Source organism: Arvicanthis niloticus, chromosome 4, assembly GCF_011762505.2.
Source record: "Arvicanthis niloticus isolate mArvNil1 chromosome 4, mArvNil1.pat.X, whole genome shotgun sequence".
Taxonomy (NCBI): Eukaryota; Metazoa; Chordata; class Mammalia; order Rodentia; family Muridae; genus Arvicanthis; species Arvicanthis niloticus.
Window position 1 is genome coordinate 66057462 of NC_047661.1, and position 21086 is coordinate 66078547.

The 21086-nt window shown below is 34.3% G+C and overlaps 1 protein-coding gene across 8 annotated transcripts in view; it reads left to right on the forward strand.

Moving 5' to 3' along the window:
* Lrba (LPS responsive beige-like anchor protein) overlaps window positions 1-21086 on the forward strand; it is a 542935-nt gene that overhangs the window by 345840 nt on the left and 176009 nt on the right. For all 8 annotated transcript variants that reach the window (XM_076932608.1, XM_076932607.1, XM_076932609.1 and 5 more), the window contains 2 exons: window positions 15326-15443; window positions 17467-17569. In XM_076932608.1, coding sequence (XP_076788723.1) covers window positions 15326-15443; window positions 17467-17569 — 221 coding nt within the window. The remainder of the gene's footprint in view (window positions 1-15325; window positions 15444-17466; window positions 17570-21086) is intronic.

Consider the following 21086-nt stretch of genomic DNA (forward strand, 5'->3'; position numbering starts at 1 on the left):
GCAAGCTGTGGTGGATGGCAAAGGTACAGGATTCTTACAGAGTCAGCAAGTGAGTGGAACTGTCACTATGGAGAAAAGATGTAGGATTATGAAATAAAGCCACAGAATCTGATTTTGATGATAAATTACTCACTTAGCACTCAAAAAGTCACCCAGTTTAAGGTATATACCAATGAGAATACCAGCCCTTGGTCTTTTTTGACTTCTATGCTATAGGGGAGGGAGAGAGAAGGAGAGAGGAGGGGCACAGATGTACTAAATAATTTGGATAAAGTGCTTACAATGCTATGAGGGAGAGATTGCCTTGGAAAAGGGGAATGTGGAAATTCAGTGCTAAGTCACATGTCTTATACTTTTCTTAATCTTACCACATTTACAAGTTTCAATCCTGGTGCTGAGGCCATGAGCAAATTTTTCTGAGCTTGTCTTTCAGAGGGTAGACTGGGAGGGGAATAACGACTGGACTATTAAAAAAGATTAAAGATAATTAAAACAAATAACTGCTTGCTTCAGGCCACCCAAGTTTCCTCATTTAGTTAGTGCTTCTCATCAAGGTCAGCTCTCCCTCTGCCCTTTGACAGTTCTCTTCTAGATCATGTTTCCCTTTCCTTTTCCCCCTCTGTACTTTGTTGCTTAGCACTTGCTGACACAAGATGTCTGTAGGTTAACTACATTTACAATGCAAGGGCTGTGGAAAACATAATGTCTAGATTTAGTTTTTCTCACTCATTTATCTATTTGGGGCATGTTGGGCATTCAATCTCAGGCTCCCTATGTGCTAAGCATACACTACCACGTAAGTACACCCCAGCTACTAATATCTTCTCAGGTAGCTTGCAAATATAGTGTATGTCTTTTAAAACTTGATTATTTACAAAGTAAGAAGACATTTTCTGCCTAAAATTCATAATATTCCTGAAAGGCTCTTTACAACCTAAAAGTAATCTTTTGTCCACCCCTTTGCCCATTCTTTTAAGACAGTCATACTGCCTTTTAAAATAGTCTGGGTTTGCCAGGTATGGCAGCACAAGAGTTTAATCCTAGCACCCAGGAGGCAAAGACAGGTGATCTACATGAGTTGGAGGCCAGCATGGTAAGTTCCATGTCAGCCAAGGCTACATGCTGAAACCTTTTCTGAACAAACAAACACCAATGTGCTAATGTTGCTATTTTTCTTTCTTTCTTTTTCTTTATTTAGTTGACTTTTAAAAAATAATCTTCTTTAAAATATCATATATAGACTTCCTCTTATGGTCATCAAGAATGTATCACTCTTCGTCATATTTCTCACATTCAGTTTACCATATTCTCCTAACACTGGCATTTCACAACCTCAATTAAATTAAACATCAGTGCTTATACTAAAGTTACTGTGTAAATAGTAGTCGTTCATGTAACAACAAATGGTTGATTACTTCTTCATTTTCACACTAATTCATGAATCCCTCAAGGTTAGATGAAGAAAAAAAAAGAAGCTACAGAATTCAAAAAACAAAGGAATTTAATTTATAGGATCAGAGATAAATCTATTCTAGGAAAAAACTAGCCATGTTTTAAGATATAGGAAAGAACAGGAGTTGCAGGTGACCCACAGCTACTAATAATCATGGTTTTGTTCCTTAGAAACCACTGCTTCTGTCCTCAGGAGTCTTTAGAGAACAATGGCATCTCTCTTCTACAAGGGCTCTCATAGTGGGCTCTAAATAAAAAGCCTGCTGGCAAGGGCTGTAGGAAACACACTTTATAAATTGTTCAGTTCTTAGTACATATAATTGAAAAAGAAAAACAGTGGTATTGTTGAAATAGGAAACAGCATCTATCCCACACACTGTGGTTGGCCTCTGTTCTTTACTGCGGCCACTCTGATAGCTTGACTTTTACATGTGCCTTGTAGCTGTCATTAAAGGAGTTATGGATTTCTCTGCCCACTGTTTCTGGTTTTGTAGTCCACCCTCTAGTGATTTCCAAAGACGTGCAAAGGTATAACTTACTGAACTAAGTCATCTTTAGTTTTTCTTCATGTTTCACTGATAGTTTGAGAGAATCCAGGTCGACCATCAGAATATTCAGCCTTCAGAATTCTGTTGTGTTCCATGTACAGCTCTCAATCAGGAGAGATCACTATCCTGGATTGATTCTCTGTATTGAACACAGAACTGCTTCTGGAGATCATTGAATCAATTTCAGGAAAAGCTTCCATCCTACTTTTGAGAAATTTCTTATTCCAAGAAGCAGAGAAAAAAATTAAGCGATGATATAATAAGCAATTGGCTGGATACAAAGGAGGAGATGGCCTTATTAATTATATTAATTGAAAAACACAGTGACATGCTGTAATATATAAACTTTTGTCATTATTATTTGGAAAATATAAAAAACTATTATCAATTGATTGTTTGATAACTGGATAATTTTAAGAAATCATTGGTTTTGCTAGTGTAACAGCATCATATTTATGTCGACTAGAAACTCTTCCTCTGATAAAAGAGCTGTGGTACAAGATTTATGGATGAAATGGACTTATATGAAATACTCCAGAAAGGAGAAAATAACTCAGGAGGGAAATAGGTGAATTCACAGTATCAAAATTCTTGAAGTTATGTAAAAAGTATATAAAGCTCCCATTGTGATAGTCTAATTTTTGTGTATGTCTGAAAATTTTCATGGCAAAATAAATCCAAAAAGATATAATCAGAAAGGAAAAAAATACTAATATGTCATATTAGTTCTTCTCTTTATTGAGAAAACAATACCCATTTTTCCAATCCCTTCTCAAATTTCTCACTGACTTTCTCTTTTCAGGCTATATTCCAATCTCTAGCTAGAAGGATGGCATTACAAGCAAAGATGGTGGTAGGGAAAGGATGTTTAGTGATTTAACTGCCAAAGTCTGTTGTAGGCAAAGAGAAGGAGAAATGTGGTCACTCTGATAGGGCTAGCCAGAAGATGAGCATTAGATTCTGTATTTTAAATGGGTAGATTCCTTAATATTATTGGCACTCTTTCTTCTTTTACCCCACTATAAGAATGTCCTCACTAACAATTGTGCCTTATATACATTTAAAAAATGATTCTGGTATATTTTATTCTTTTCGTACTGGGTGAATAGGAAGTTCTCTATTTTGAAACAACACATTTTATTTCTGAATCTGTAAATTAATGGTAGACTATGGTGTTGAATTTAGCAAAGTATTTATGTTCTGAGGATCTGTCTAGGTAGGTAACATATCTCCCTCTCTAAAAACATTTCCTTGTTCCTTCTAACAGCAAAGTAAGTGAAAAAAAAAAAAACAGATTAAAAGTAATAGGAAAAAAATAGAAATGTGTGCCTATAATGATTTTCTTGTCTGCAAGTTTGCTTAATATGATTTCATGTTTTCATTAAGAAAGAAGTAACAGAGATTCCCAAGAGAAATCAGATATAAGTACATATTGAATATTTTTGTGTGTTTTGTAAAAATTGTGGAGTGTCTGCCACATTGTTTCTTGTTTTCTGTTTGATGGTTTTGCTTCGCTTGTGTTATGAAACTTTGAAGGTACTGTAGCTCTCTGAAGGAAGAGTGTGCACTCAGACACAAACAGCAGCTAAAGCAAATCTGTGTTTCCTTGTATTTGTTCTGGAGAGCTATAGTTATCTTGAATGATGACCTAATCTATGCCAGAGTCATGTGAGCCATTTATCTGAGACACAGCCCATTTCCACACACATAGTCACTGAGGCTGAATTATTTGCTATCTCAATAGATCTTACAAATTGAACTTGGGCTTCTGATAAATGGTCATCAAAATAATGACTCTTTGGGACTATGAAGAAAAGAATATACTTGAAAACTACAAAACTCAAATGTATCCTCTTAGAAGAAGAGGATAAAAGACCACTTGTGTCATATACTGTGCAGGAACAGCAAAAAAATTTATATATATATATGATTTTTATATAGTTTAGTTTTTATGTTGAGAATATGAAAATGTCTTCCTATATTTGTTTATATATGATATGCTTTGTAAAACAATTAATAAGGGGAAAGTATAATTTTTCGGTTCTGTTACATATAGATTTTAGATTTATTTAAAAAATAATTTATTCTTAGTTGGATCTATATAATTGGATAATATATTAAAGAATTCTTTGTTTTTTACCCAGAAAACTCAATTTAAATAGATTGTGCTGTTAAAATTGAGGTTGAGAGAATACTTGGCATTTGAAAATTTGAATTAAGAGTTTTAGGGGATCCATCACATTTTGGATAAGATAATACTTTATGAACTAGTCTAGGCATCTTTTCATCATTGGAATAGGAGTAGTTGCTGGTTAAAAGTATGCCACTAGTTAGAAGAAGGATCTACTTATCTTTTAGTCTAAACAAAAAATTAAATCTCTCTTTTCACTCAAGATGTTCTTTGCCAGTTTATATTTTATCAATGAAACATGAATCAACAGAAAACAGAAGACATTCATAAATACAATATCATGTCGCTAAAGCATAGTCTATGTTTTCTGTAAATGTACAAAGCCCCTGAATTATACATTTACTTGTTTATATTTGAGGGATGGAGAGTAGTCCTCCTTTAATGCTTACCAAGGGGAAACTGTTGAAATAAATATTGGAAGAAGTCTCTACATCAATGTGTATGTTGATAACTATAGAGAAGAATTATTTGCTTTCATTAAAATTAAAGGACTCTATAGTGGTGTGATTTGGTTGGTGATTGGATGCAGGTTCTAAAATGGACCTCTAGTGATTAGGCTACTTTGCTGATTTGACAATAGAGACAACAGGCAGTGATGAAATCAGTGTTTCGTGAAAAGCCCAAGGATTTAGCCACTCTTCTGAAATCCACAGGAAGTCAAGATAGAAAAAACTACAAAACTAGCTGGTATACCAATCCTTCCCTTCCATCCCACCCTCTGCCCTTGTTCTCCTTGCCCATGGCTTACCCATGATGTCCTTGAACACCTGAACTTAAGTGGCTCTGCTGGTGTAGACTTCTCAGTAGACTGAACTTCAGGTGCACTTCATTCCACCGTGCTTGATGGAGACTTTTAAATAATATAGAGGAACTGTGGATATTTTTAGAGACTATACATGAACACACAGACATTTATAATAATACTGCTTAGTTAGAGAAAAACATTTAAAGTATTTTATATACTATACTGTGGGGCTGTGGGCTGTGAGAAGCAGCTGGGTGCTTGGTCGAGCATGAGCTTGGTACCCTGGAACCTTACTGGATGGCAGTTCAGCTCTGCTCCCAGGCCCTGGTTCTTTTCATTTGCTTCAGCCCTCCAACAACCACTCCCCACACAGAGGTCTATGGCTAACAGCCTGAGGAACAGGCCTCTGGCCCTAGAGAGATTTACATACTAATGAAGTACCTGAAGGCCAGAGGGTGGAGTCAATTAAACATTCTTCCCCAGCCCCTCCCCCCTCCCTGCTATTTAACTCAGGACTGCCCTGGGTTTTACTTGGGGGGGGGGGGGGTTGGAGGGGGTTGCATCTAGATCCATCCACCATTCTCCATGACATTAAAGCCTGTAAAAACCCATGGACTTTCTCGTGTCATTGGGGCCTCACCGTGAGGAACCGTGGAGCCACAGCAGCCATGCCTAACTTCCCACCTGGAGGAACCCAGAGCATTACCAGCCAACTACCCACAGCCTGGCGTGAGGACCCCTGAGTGCTCCAGAACAAACTACCTACACTATACCTGAAGTCACAATATAAATTACATTAATTTTTTTAAATTTTTCAGTAAATACTGACTCTTGAATTTTCTTATCCCCTAATGTTCTTGTCAGATTCTGACATCAGAGTTTTGCTGGTGACATAGAAAGAGTTGGTAGATGTCACTTCTTTAATATCTATGAATGTTATAAATGAATACCCTAAAATACATTTGGTTTGATTAGATGACCTTTTCTAATTTTTCTGGCATGTGTGTCTTTTCTGGCTAAGTTTATTTCTATCCTTTGCATTATGAGTCATGTTTTTCTGCTTTTGTATAAGAGTGGTCATTTTTAATTTAATGCATGCTGTGGTGAATTTAATTCAGTTGCAGTTCCTATAAATATTGATGTGCATTTTTCTGGGCTATCATAAGATTCTTTGACTATGGCTTTACCCCTCTATAGCTTGCTCTTTAAGATTTGTGAGGCAGGACCAGATCACATCTAGTATGGGACTCACTCCTCAAATACTGCAGTGGAGCCTTTCCAAGTACCCGACCAGTGAGCTATGAATGACAAGAGGCTGTTTGGTCTGCTTGTGAGAGCTGTCAGTATAACTCACAGGAATTTTAGTAGATAATTATTTAGCCTTTGTTTTTTTAATATTTTATTTTTTAGTTTTTATACATATCAGCTAGTCAGTTGCCTGGTAATTTATGCAGTCTCTAAAGCTCTGGGACTTTGAAGCACTCTCCAATCTAAGACTCTGCTGAAATTTTAACTACCTTTATGTTGGAGCTCTGAGGAAACCATTATGCAACAACTGGATGATTCTTCCCTGCTGTGGACCCTGCCCAGTCTTTGCAGCTAGTACACTACAGCATTAGTAGGTGTCATCTTTGTGTGTGTGTGTGTGTGAAAGTGTCCATGTGGAAGTCAAAGGACAATCTTTGGTAGTTCTCTCCTTCCACCATGTAGTACCCGGGAATTAAACTTAGGTTGTAAGGGATGGTGGCAAGCTCTTTCACCTGCTGAACCATCTCACTGGCCTTTATGCGTATTTCTCGAAGCTCATTGTCCTGTATTGTTTGGTGTTTAATGTCTTTAAAGCAGCTCCTCCCCATTTGTTGTATTTGTTTTCAGTATTGCCTAGAACCAAGGGCAATGAGCTCTGGGTCCTTTCGTTAGTCTTGTCTTTGTCAGAAGGAGAAGCATTCTCACTCGTGAATTCGGTAGTTTCTTTTTAGTGTTGTATTATAATTGTTTCTTTCATGTTATAGTTGTTTCTGTCATTTTTCTGTCTTTTTGTGTCTTTTAAGTGAGCATCTTAGCTTGTGTTACCTTGAAACTAAGTACAGTCACCTGGGAAGAAGGGACCTCCATTGAAGAACTGCCTCTATCAGATTGGCCTGTGGCTTAGTCTTGGAGCTTTTGTTTGCTTGATAATTAATGGAGGAGGGCCCAGCCCACTGCACCTCCACTGCCCTTCTGAGCAGGCCAGAAGGAGTCCATACACAGCAGGCCTCCATTCATTCTCTCCTTCAGTTTCTGCCTCTAGTACTGCCTTGGCTTCCCCCCCCAAATTATGTTATACAACATGTAAACTGAAATACTCTTCCCAACTCCCACACTCAGTGGTGATTTGGGTCATAGCAATAGAATCTATACTATGACACTATGCTTATGTTAATTTGCTCTTAGGATTTGTTTCCTTTTATAGTCATTTTATTATTTAAGCCAATTTGTAAATTTAAGTGTATTTGATTATATTCTCCTCCTCCCACAACACAAGTCCTACCTGAACCTCTCCCCCTCCTTTCTCACCCAGTGTTCTTTCTCAACAAATAAACAAAACTTCATTACAACAACAAAACTCATTCATAACAACAACAACAAAAAAAAATACAACAAAAACAAACCCACAAAAAAACATATTTAAAGGTAAATAGGAGTTTTTCCCTTTAATTAATTAGTTAACATGGGCACCAGAGAAACTTGCAATAGCTGTATTATAGCTCAACTGCCACAAAGAGAATAAGTGACCTTACTAGAGCTGACATTGCTGCACACTTAAGATGTGTTCAGATATCAAGGGAGGAACCTGGATGGGAAGAAAAAAAATTGTGATTTTGCTTACAGTTTCAGGGGTCTCACTCCATCATGCCTTACAGAAAGCTACTCAACCATGGCTGACAGGAAACAGAGTGGGCCAAGCCATTTTCTACCACCCAGACCCAACCTACCATACTTTAAGATCATAAAGTTCTTACAAACCTTTGACATTGAGATTGAGGGAAAAGAAAGAATTGAGAAAATAATGTTCTTCATTATTTAAAAACTATACATTATAAAATATACCAATATGTCATAATTAGTAAAGTTTTATTACTAGGTTTGAATTTAAATTTGTTAAATAATAATTCATGAATATAGAAACTGTTAAGTAATAGGCCAAAATTTTGTAATTTGAACATAGCAACAAACTATGTTATTTTCCCTGAGTTTTCGAGAAGTAACTAAACATTTTCGATCTCAATGAAAAAACGTAATTGGCAACACTGTTACTATTCTAACCATATGGCTAAGAGGAACATAACATAAGTAGTTTTGAAGCTGGGCATACCAGTACTTTGCCTATAACACCAGTTTTCAGGCAGAAGCAGGAGCATCATCCTTGATAGAAAAAAAGTTCAAGGTTTGCCCAAGCCACCCAGTGAAACCCTGTCTCAAAAAGAACAAGGTCTTGGGATGTGTCTCAGCAGTAGAATACTTGTCTAGCATGTTTTGGACCTCAAGTTTGATCCCAGCTCCACAAAAATAAGCTGAGTAGATAAATTAATAAAAGGAGATCATTCCTTCCTAATTAGGTGCATACCACATTGTAAGTTCTGTTCTAGCCTGAGTGAGACTGCCAGCCCCAGATCAAATAAATAAATGAAAAAATAAATAAATAAATAAATAAATATTTTTAAAGAAAAATAATTTGTATAACATCATCATAAGATATACAAGTGATTTTGGAGTATAGAAAGATATAATGTATTAAAGTATTTTGAGTGAAAACAATTGAAATAAATAAGTGACTTTCTGACTCGTCCATGCTGCTTTATTATTAAATGAGAAGGGTTTGGTGTAATAATTGTCCTCAGGAATGATTGGAAAGCTCTTTACTAAGTTTAGGATATAATGACATGTTAGAATGCTAGACTGTAGATGTTTTAGTAGTATTACTACTATAAACTTATTTTAAATTGTAAATCTTTTATTCTGAAGGTACTCTCTGCATCCTCTGGGTTCCTACAAGATGGAAAATCTTTCCCTGTGTTCATGATGAAACTTGTAGTGTAGCTTTATGTTTGCATCATAAAAGATATCTTCAAACCCCAGTGTTGTCTATTTAGATTCAGATTCATTTCTAAGTTTAGTCTTGCTCTTTCTCAGCTATTTTTATACCTAATTGTTTCCCTGTGTGCACTCATGGAAAACAAATACAGAACATCTATGCTCTTCATGACCACACTCTAGTTATGTCTTGTGTTCTAGTTGGGGTTTTTGTCTTAAAAAAAAATTACCCACAAAACTACAGGTATACATTTTTAAAACTGAATTAAAATTAGTTTAAAAATAATTATTTTCTTTGTTTTTTTTATTACTTTTTGAATTTTTCTCATTAAGCTATATAGAAACTACTAGTTTAAAAACTGGATTTTATAATGTATCATATAGAATGTAAATTATTTTTAAGCTGAGGAATGTTGAAAATAAAATAGAACCAAGTACAGAGTCTGAATTATTTACAGGCCAAAGGCTTAAAGGTGCATTGCTTCAGCACAAATATTAAGTTATGAAATGGGAATTTCAGTTTGCCATAAATCTGCCTGCCATAGCAGCTTAAAGTAAAATAGTTTTGCCCATCTAAAGCAACATCAATTTGCCAGTCAGTGCTTCATGTATCAAAGAACGTTCTGTGAAAATATCAATATCATTGGTTAATATAAATGAAATTAATTTTTAAAGCTGGGCTAAAGGTTGACATCTGAAAAATTGCATTACTTTGCAGAAGAGAAATTTCTGTCTTCTAGTGAAATTTCAGGTCATGAGGGCAAGTAATTTTCACAATCTTCAATGGGAGCCAGTGAAATATGAACTTCATTGTCACCTAGCCCCAAAGCGATAAGATAAAATGAGCTGATACATCATTTGCTGTGGTTTTATCATCTCCCTCAGTAATTGGAAGAGAAAACATAAGAGCGTGTGTATTTGTATGCTTTTCTCTCTTCCCTCCCAACTGCCCCATCATCCACACCCAGGCTAAAGCCATTTTAGCCCAATCAATACAAAGGTCATATAGCATTTTTTTAATATATTTTTAATTTTTCATGCTGACTAAAGCTGCCAAGTAGAACATTAGAGTAATGAATATATTTAATTGAATTTGTCACCCATGAAAATGTTAAGGAAAATGCTATGCTACATCATAGTACTAGTATCAGGAGAAAGATACATAGATGAAAGAAATTAAATAATAACTCATTAATTTACAAGGTAATATTTGTTCATATTTATGGCTTTCAGTTTTGTTGCTGTTTTGCTTTGGGGGATCCTAGGAACATTCTAAATATTATAGTCAGTTATAACAAAAATTACCATTTTAAATTCTCTACTGGAAGCAACTGTGTATTCCACTTTCTCAAAAGGTATATTTATTTTGCTTAAGAATATATTCTTGTATATAAAACACAAAGTCATATTTTTTAAAGAAAATCCTTTAAACAGCTTGAATTTACTATTTTTAGGAGAAGTGGAGGGACATTCTAATATTATTTCAGAGATAACTACAGCAAAATATAAAAACCATTACTAATGCAATGTTTAAATAATTGATGAAATTTCTTTAAACTTATTTACTTATACTGTGGTTGTTAGAAACAATATATATTGACACATATTTAGTAGTGAACTAATTGGAGAGGAGTTTTCAACATGTGTTTTATTTTAAAGATATTTTTTGAATATTTGAATGTCTTTCCATGCTCAAATTGAAGACTTATGCCTATAGTTTATACTTATGGTCAATAAATTTGAGACATAGAGAATATCCTGTTAACATTAAGTTAGAGTGCCATTGTTACTGGATGGCATTAGTTTCTGGTTTATACACTGGATTGAAAACATCTCTCCTTTTAAAAAAAAAAAAAAGTAAAAGAAAACATCTCTCCTGACAGAAAATATGTCTAAATAGGTTGAAAATAATTTTATTGTGGAATTCCAAATACTATGGTTGCTATTTATTATGTTTTGTGCTTCTTATTGCCAAATTATTCAGAAATCAATATTGTGTTATCTGAGTGAGTAAAACCACTGAAATTGAAAAGTGTTTAAGAGCGAGTGCAGCTGGACTAGTTTACTAATAGTATGTTCTTTAAGTAGTCCTTTCTAATTTCAGCTAAATAGGCATCTGCTTCTTGATTTTCATATATTCAGACTTTGGTGTAACTATTTCCTATTTTTTGGATAAAATATTTTTCCACCTAAATTTTTCCCATCTAGAATAAATTTAAAATATTTAAATTTTACTGAAGGTATTTTGTTTGTAACAAGGCCTTCTCTTTGCTCCTTTACTAGAGTGAAACAAACATAGCTTTAAATATTTACAATTTATTTTTAAAGTATAAATAAAATGTCATATAGTTGTGCTAAAAATGTGGCTTTCTATTTTTATTCTTTCTTGAGATGAGAAAACAAGATTTTTGGTGAAATGAAATGCTTTACATTGAAGCTGAAAATAACTGCAGCATGGTAGAAGAATTTTCTGATGTAATTATAGGAAGCTATATGCAGCGTAGAAAAAATACATTTGCTTTTGGAGAATATGATATATACTTTCATAGTAGCTGCATTTGGTTTTTAATAGGAAGAAATTTAGTATGTATTTGTATATTATATGTAAATACTGATTTTTTATTCTAACACACTTTAAGATTTAATATGTAAATCAGCTTCATTCAAAGAAATTATTTTTAAAAGTTGAATTCACTAATAACACTAAAAATAATAAAAGAAAGTGGTAAGAATTCAGAGAGAGGGCTGTGGGCTTAGGCTTTCAAGCTATTCTAGACTCAGGGTCATAACTGCCGAGCAATGGTAATGATACGGTTGCCATAGCAACTGATTCATTGGAGGGCTAGACCTCTGTCTAGGGTGCTGTCAGTATATGTAGAGTTCCAGTGAACAGAAAGTCCCAAAGAAGGGTCTGCTTCTACCTAATCCAGTTTTAATTGAACTCTAGAGACTTTGAAGTGAAGCCTCAGACCAGGCGCAGAACTCCTGTTCCAGGAAGAAATGAACCTTGTGTTCAGCCAGGCCTCGGCTGCTTTCCAGTGCTGACATATCTTCCTAATGAATACTTTCAAGAAATGTTATTATTGCAATTTCAGGTAGAAATTCTTTGGTTAGGAGAGTCTCCATTTCTATTTTAAGCTACAAGTTGACTATAGCAGTATTCCCATTTGTTACTTTCTTTTAAATTAGGCTGGTTGGTTTTTTTTTTTTTTTTTAATTTTAAAATTTGAGTCCTTAGACAATTGTATATAATTTTCTGGCTTTTCTGTTTTTCTGAGTTTGAAAATATTATGAGACTTTATATCTAACTTTGGAAGCCCACTTTGGTACTCTTTCCATATACCACTGTTTATGTCACATTTGGACACATATAGAGCAACACTGGATTCAGTTTTTGGAATACGTTTTAGGTAATTGAAATATACATATGAATGATAAACCTCAAAGATAGTGATGGGCTATAAGAAAGAAAAAGTAGATCAGGAATGTTAGTATAAGATTGAGTATACGTGGGGCTTATGTCATTTAGTGTAATTTTTAATTATATTTGTTAAAATAAAACACACTTTAAAGGAGGATGGCACTGTGGTTTAGGTCAATAGAATATACATGGTATTTTGATGAATCCTAAAACTACCAGAGTATATTAAAAGTGTTAAAAACAGCATGTTAGAATACTCATTTCTGTTAATGAATGGAGAATCTAGAATGAGGTAACTCTTTGGCCATGTGACCATGTCTGTGCAATACTGGCATCATTGACGTGAGCAGGAGGATGCACCAGAGATTTCTATGCTTAAGAGACATGGAACTTTCTCACCAGCTTATGACACTTCTGGCATGTCACGGCACTTAAGGGACTCTGTGTTCTTTGTTTTGGTTCTCTCCTTTGAATGTTAATTTAAATAAAGGACAAGAAATATAGTTTATTAAGTTTTCTTATGAGTTTTCTATGAGTCAAGTTCTATTTTAATCACAACCCCTTTTTTTTTTAGACAGATCATAGACTTGCAGACCAGAGAAGCCTTGAATTCATAATCTCCACACCTCAGCCTTCTGGGTACTGAGATTATATGTGTGCAGCACACTCCTGACTGTATAATGGTTTTGAAGAGCATGACAATGTAGAAGGCAATGGAAACTCTGGATTTTGGAATTTGAAAACTTGGAGTAGACTAGACTCTGACACTAACTTGTAAAGAGACTCTGTTTCAATGTTTAACATGTCTTTACCTTCCCACATTTTACTTATGACTAGAATCATTAAATATATTATCATAAGTTTATAAAAACATATAATGCACAATATATTCTTAACAATATATTGTTTAGATAACTCCAGGGTGGTAAACTCATATGCGTAGAAACTAATCAGACAATAAATGATTGAGTATTTACTTTAAATTAGAAAATACAGCTACTTACTTTTCCTAATATTTACCACTAATCAAAGTTCTCCTAAGATGTCATTTGTGACCCATTTTATGAGAGGGAGAGAAAGAGACAGAGAGAGAAAGGAAGGGAGGGAGGGAGGGAGGGAGGGAGAGAGAGAGAGAGAGAGAGAGAGAGAGAGAGAGAGAGAGAGAGAGAGAGAGAGAGAGAGAAATGGCAAAGCAAAGCATTGGAGCCATTGTGGGGCTTAAGCTACCAGATTTCACTCAGCCATTTTAAAAATGATGCTTTAGGCCATTGTTAAGGTTGTAGAAAAAGTGTTTGAAGGTCTTCCTGAACTAAAACTTAGAAGATTCTGTCCTTCAGAGCAGGAGAGGGGAGAATCCAACAAGTGCCTATTATAACTTGAGATGGTACAAAGTATTATAAAAAACCTTTAGGAAGTTTAGAGTGGTTGGTTTTGCTAGAAGAGGTGAAGTGAAAATCTAGGGTTGTGGGGAAGATGAGAGGAACTGAATTCTAGATGCTGCAGTAAGCATGCCTCAAGGTTTGGAAGATCATTCCAGGCAGAGAAGGAAACAAGGAGTTCAAGACAAAACAAACAACCCCCCATCTGTTCTTTCGGTTTCTTGCTCTGCATTTTATTTGTCCTACTATTTGTTGTAGAAATGAGAAATAGAACATTTATTGCCAACTTCAAAACTGAGAGATGAGTACTTGTCTGGTTCTTTGAAGATTTTGTAGAACTTTTCAAAGTTGTGTCTTTTTTCTAACTTCCCTTTTACCAGAAAAAAAGAATTCTTCTTATAGAAAAGTTGAAAAAAATAACTGAATGAAGTTAGGTTTTTTTAATTTCTAAGAAACTGTATTGTGCATTGAAAAGTATAGGTTGATTTTAGTTCAGGCCTGTGAAGTGGACATGAGCAGAGCATGTAGTGTGGTGTAGACCACCTCTTATCAGGTTTTCTTCGGGCTCCATTCCATCTTTGTCCTGTCACGCAGTCTCATAATCACAGGTTGGTTCAGTTGTATTGTTTAGTGGGACTTGGGTTATAGAAATTTATCTTAATTTTTTACTTAACTGAGCTCATAGATTTTTATCAGCTATTGATAGGAATGACATTTAATTTTCTTGGAGAAATGCTAAATCTGACTTTCTTTCAGATTCTCATAATTAAGCTTTTGAAATGATCTTTTTTGAAAACAAACCTTGAACAACAAGGCACCAAAGTGGCTTAGAACTAAAGACAGGATTACTTTGAATTGGCAAGCATTTTAAGCAACTGTGTCTGTCACATGGGATGACAGGAATTGTAACAAGTTACTCTGACAGCCACCCACTCCATGGAGAGATTACACTGAGCTTAATTTGCAGGGTTCTGTTTAGCTTTGACTGACAAAATGATACTTAACCCCCTTATACAGTTAATCTTTGTGTTTTCTGATTTCTTTTTCCCTTACCAATGAGCTAGCACATTTTTTTAAGCAGGTAAAAGGCACCCTGGGAAAATTATAGTCACATATGTAAAATCCATTGTTGTAAGTGGCCAAAAGCATATTTGTCATTCTTTTGAATTCTTATTTTTGAAGTTTTATCTGAAACATTGTTTCTCTAAAAAGATTTAAATTTGATTAGTAAATAAGACTACATATATTTTCTGAGAATAGATTACTTTGCTTTTAAAAGCCCAAATACATAATTGTAAGTAGAGATTTAATAATTTCAGTCTACTTTTTTATTTAGTTGCCCTTTCACTAATTACAACCCATTTTCTTCCTTTCCTTTCAAATGATTTCATTATCTATTAAGTTATTTTTCTTAGAAAAAATTTTAATAGAGCCTTTTCTATTTTAATTAGAGGGAAACAGCACCAACAGAATGCAATACTATGACTTAATTGGGGTTATCTTTTCTCTCACTAGATCTTGGCATATACAGAAGGTCTGCATGGAAAATGGCTGTTCACAGAGATAAGATCAATCTTTTCTCGTCGTTATCTTTTGCAAAATACAGCCCTGGAGATCTTTATGGCAAACAGAGGTAATACGTTACAGAAGTACATTGTTAAAGACCTAACTTACCCCCATTTGGGATGTCACTTTTGAGCACACCATATTGTTTCTATTTAGATTGGATCTGTAGTTTACCCTCTGCCCTGCTGACCTCATCTCTTGCTTCTCACCAATTGTCATATGACTTTTATTCCCTTCCCCTCCCATGATTTTTAGAATAATTTGTAGGTCTTTTGTTTTCTTGACTATTTCACAAATTGGTGCAATGCTCTATAAATATAAATATTCTGTGGTTTAACTATTGAATCAGCTGTGGAGTTTCCATGTCTTCAGCATTGCCTTGATTACTTCTAATAAGTGGCTACATTTGGGGACAAAATATGATCAAATGATTCATATATATATATATATATATATATATATATATATATTGTCTTTTATTTAACCTATTGCTATTTATTTAAAAAGTCAGAAAAAAAAGTACTAGGTTGTCCATTTTTAAAAGTTGAACTAACGTTTTGTTTGTGGATTTAAGATGTAACTTGATGAGATACATCAAGACTGCAAGGGTAGAGAAGTTGAACTTGAAGGAAAAATTTATTGTTTATGAATGGAGTCCAAAAGGGAAAATATATAAAACTTGGCATCTTTTTTACATTTCTAACTTGTATATATGTAGGCTGATGGTTTCTTATTTGTTTGTTTTATAATCTCCATGTTTAAATCTCCACATAAAAACATATATGCATTTCTCCCTGATTAATAACATATGTTTACAGAGAATATAAGCACACTTAGGGGACAAGCTTTTTCTTTTCTTATAAGCTCCTCTACAACCCACACAACTTTTTGCTAATGCAAGTATTATTCTTCTAGATAAATAACTGAGAGGTTACTTCACCCTTTATTTCGGCCTGTCTTGTCCAGAAGTAGTGACAACCTTCTAGCATTGATCATTTTCCTTCCTTCGACTTCTGTAGACACCCTTGAGTTTGTGTGTTTTCTGTCATTTCTCATCTAGCTAGGTCTTCTGACATAACCTACAGTCATTTTTTCTTTTATTTCTTCCCAATAGTTTACATAAGAGTAGGTATGTAAGGAAGCCCTATTTCAACACTTCATGTACATAGCATTGCAGGATACTTTGTATGTGCTTAGTAAGTGATCTGTTATTTGCTTAAAACTTGTTAATAAATCCATTGCTGAAAAGCTACAGCAACATAATTTTTTTTCACCTTTAGTGTTTTTTTTGACCAAGCCCAAGACTACCTTCTGGATAAGTTTGTATCATGCATGTGATTCTAATACTGTTAATATATAAATAAGATTTTTGAGACTAAACAAATTAATATCTTATAAATTTTATCATTTTATGACTATCTTTTTGAAAGATGGGTAAGTATTTCATATGACTTTTAAAATTAACATAACAAAGGTATTTTATTGTTAGTTGATTCTTGATATTGTAGTCCATGTGTAATTGTCCAAATTATTATAAAGCATTTTAAGTTTGTTTAAGAACCATAGTGAAAATTTTTATTTCTAGACACAAATGTTAGTTGACATTAATATGCAAAATAAAAACATGAAAGTATTATAAAGAAAATTGATTTCTAATGGATCATTACTCAATATAGAATAAATTATTTCTTAGCTGTATTTGTACTTTTTAATATTAGGTATGTAACTTTAAATTTTAATATAAGTTTAAGTTTAGTTTTAATTTAAATAGTTCTAGAAACTCATGCTGAGATATTGGAGTTCTGAACATTGACTATGTATTTTTACAGTTGTTCCTATATAATCTCAACTTCATGTTATACAAGGAGACAGTTTTTACATTTCCTGTGAATATTGTTGAAACGCTTGTGTATGGGAACAGAGTCTTTGAATGAAACAAACATGACCTGTAGAAGATTACTACAACAACACTAGAATGTAGTACCAATTGTATTTGAGATACTTGAACCAAGAGTAAATATTCTATTGAATCAAGAAGTTGTTTTCCAAGAAGGATTTACTTTCTTCTGATTTTTAAAACATACTTGTAGTTGCTGTGATGTTCAACTTCCCAGACCCTGCCACAGTAAAGAAGGTGGTGAACTGTCTACCTCGTGTTGGCGTGGGAACCAGCTTCGGATTACCTCAGACCAGGTACCATTTTATCTGAAAATATAAATAAGAAAAAAATATTCTGATTAAAGTCTTGGTAATTAACATGTATTAATATTCATATTTGTTTTGAAATTCATCCTTCTGATTTTTGTTTCTTAATAAATGATGGTTATTAGAGTTATTTCTTATTTTTAGCCAACTGAATCATAATATAAAAAGGTGCAGTATCCCTCAAAGAACACTTTTGCAAATACTATAAGAAAAAGTTTTCTAACTCTCTCCAAAAGCATTTGTATGTGCATGAACAAACACACATACACACACACACACAGACTCACACACACCAGCAAGTTTCATTTATGCTTCTTGCTTTGGCCTTTGGGGAAAAGGCATGTATTTCTATGTGAAACCACTAAATTTTAATTAACATAGCAAAACTTGGAAAGATAAATAATATTCAAATATTATTCAGATGTAAAGTGAAAGGAGTGTTGCATACAAAGGATGTAAATTGGTACAGGCACTTTGGAGACTCTTTGCAAACAAAGTAAAACTTCACACCAGCAAATCCTACATGCCCTAAAATCCAACTGTGTCAGTCCTAGATCTAGGTCCTGCAGAAACACCTGTTCGTATTTACCACAAAGTGTGCATAGCAGTGTTCGTATGAGTACTGTCTATGATAGGCTCCAACTGAAAGCAAGTTCATTAGCATCAGGAAAATAAATAATGTTATGTGTTTATACAGTAGAATCTATTACAGTGAATGACCGAATGTTTGTCATGTGTAGCAACAATGATGAATTTAGTGATGGATGCAAGGACAGTCTTCTCTGTTTCCGTAATATTCTGAACCAGTAAATGTGACTCCAGTGCCTAAAGTTACTGTCAGGACACTAACTCATTTTTGGAGAGTAGTAGTTCATGAATACGTATTAAGAAGGCCTATGACATGTTGCTTATATTTTTTGCCTGAGATGATGGCTGTCTAGTATGTGTACTTTATATACTCTCATCAAGAATATACTTTTGTATTATAGTATAATAAATGCTTTGAAGGCACATCCTTAATTCTTTTATATAGAATAAACTATTTTACCACACTGGATTTTTAAAAAATTGTTCTTAAACCCTTTTCATGGCATTCTTAGTATAACTCATAATTTGGTGTTGAATTTTTTTTATTAGTCTTTCAGTATTTTTATCAGGCCACTGATGTTAAGTTTTAAAACAAAGTAAGCCTAAAATTAGAATGAACAAGAAAACAAGGTCTAAAGCAGAAATAAATAGAGACTTTAAAATTCAGTGAAACTGGGAGTTGTTTCTTTTGAAGAAAATTAAAATGAACAAACACATAGAACTCCATAGCTAATCAAAGGAAAAAGGACATTTAAATAATTCATACCATAGAATACATTTCTTCTATATTTTGCTTGGTTTCTCCCATCCGTGTTTTCTAGTCTTTAATACACAGAATATCTCATGGTATAGGACTTAGAGAGAGGAGGAGTCTTTTTACTGAGCTAGCTATGGTAAGCCTAGTATTCCTCTCTATAATTGATAAACTGCTAATACAGATGAGTTAACATTTAACAAATTAGTTGGAAAGTGTTTATGAGTAGAAAAGGACAGTTTACTGTTAGCATGCATGATTTGTTGAGTCAAAGAATTTTATCTTACTGTTTTTGTGGTGCTTGGAATCAAACCTAGGTCCTTGAGCATTTTGAGTAAGCACTCTACCACTGGGCCATATCTCTACCTTGGGCAAGTATTTATTTCTGTTTATTTCATATGTTATGGTAATATCCTGTCACAGATGCAATTGATATGTTCTGTGCAAACAATGGCCAGTTTTAAGTAGGAGCTTCCCCTGGAAGTAGGAGACCTTGTCATCTGCCTCTCTGTAGTAAGCCTCAGTTTCTCAGCAGTTTTCTTTATCTGCTATTTCGTAAGTGAATACAGAACATGGGAATAGCTTTCTGCAGAGAAAGCAATCCAAGAGAAAGTGATACAGAAGTCACAGAGCTTTATGTGACTTACCCTTGATAGTAACCTGTTGTCTCTGCTCCACTGTATTCACCTCAAGTCACTAAGGACAGCTCAGCTCCCAGGAAAAAGATTAAGTACCAGTTCTTATGGACTTTTTTAAATGCCTCAGTTTATTACTTTTATATGAAAATAGCAAAACTCTTATGGATTAGATAGTGTTTTACACTATCAGAATTGATTTAGACTATATAATACCATTTCATGAACAGTTTCATGGCCAAGATGTGACTCACTGGCAGAATCCTTACATAGCATAAGAATGGCATTGGGTTAAATTCTTAGTATCTAGACAGACAGGCAGACAGACAGATGGATGTTTTTAAAAGCCTTTTCTAGGGCTGGAGAGATGGCTCAGTGGTGAAGAGCACTGTCTGTTCTTCCAGAGGTCCTGAGTTCAATTCCCAGCAACCACATGGTGGCTCACAACCATCTATAATGGGATCTGAAGCCCTTTTCTGGTGTGTCTGAAGACAGCAACAGTGTACTCGCATACATGAAATAAATAAATTTTTTTTTTTAAAAAAAAAGCCTTTTCTACTGATAACTATTTTAATTTTTTTTTATCTTCTCTAGGTGTTATACCTAGGACTCTTTGTAGTGTTTTATCACAATCGGTGAAAGACAAAAGTCTTAATTCATTCATTAATTTCTGAAATAGATTTTCAGCCCTTAAATTATGTCAGAGACACTCAGCAATATACAACATAGACAACCCATTGTCCATAGATATTCCAACAAAGCTGTGAAGATGGGTTTCTTTGGATAAACTGATTAAATGTATTCCTATGAGGCTTTTATGTTTTATTCCAAGAAACAGAACCAGTCCAGCATTGAAGGAGGAGACAGTTTTACAGAAGCCTAGAAACACAGCATAGCTCTTTTTTTTCTGGAAAAATATTAAAGGGCAACTAATGGTGGGACTCAGTGACTTCGGAAGAGAGTGTTGAGGCTGATATAAAAATCAAATTACTCACAGAATGGCAATGGTAATGTTAGTGGAGAGAGGCATCCTGATTTGAGAGTTGTAGGAAATATAAGATTTGAAGACTGATATGAGAAGGTGGATGTTCGGTATGTCTTCTCTAGTCTCAGCTGGAGCTCCTGAAGTCAACAGCACTAGAGTAGCAGTGGTTGTGGATGGCTCTCATGCTTTTGTCTTCATGGTTGAGATTATAGGGAGGAAAATAAGAAAATAAGCTTGGTTTTAGTTATACTGAAATTGAAACCCAAAAGAAATGCTCAGTGGTAAATGCTAATAGGAAATTAGATTCCAGAACATATCTAAAACAATACGTAGGAACCTGGCAACTGGGACTAATTGTCCTGTGCATGAGGTTAGGAGCCATAATAGGGAGTGATTTTATCTGGGAGAAACTAGAATGGCAAGACGAAGTAGGGCCACATCCAAGAGCTTGTTAACATTATAAGGCCATTGTAATTAAGACTATATATATATATATATATATATATATATATATATATATATATATATATATATATACATACA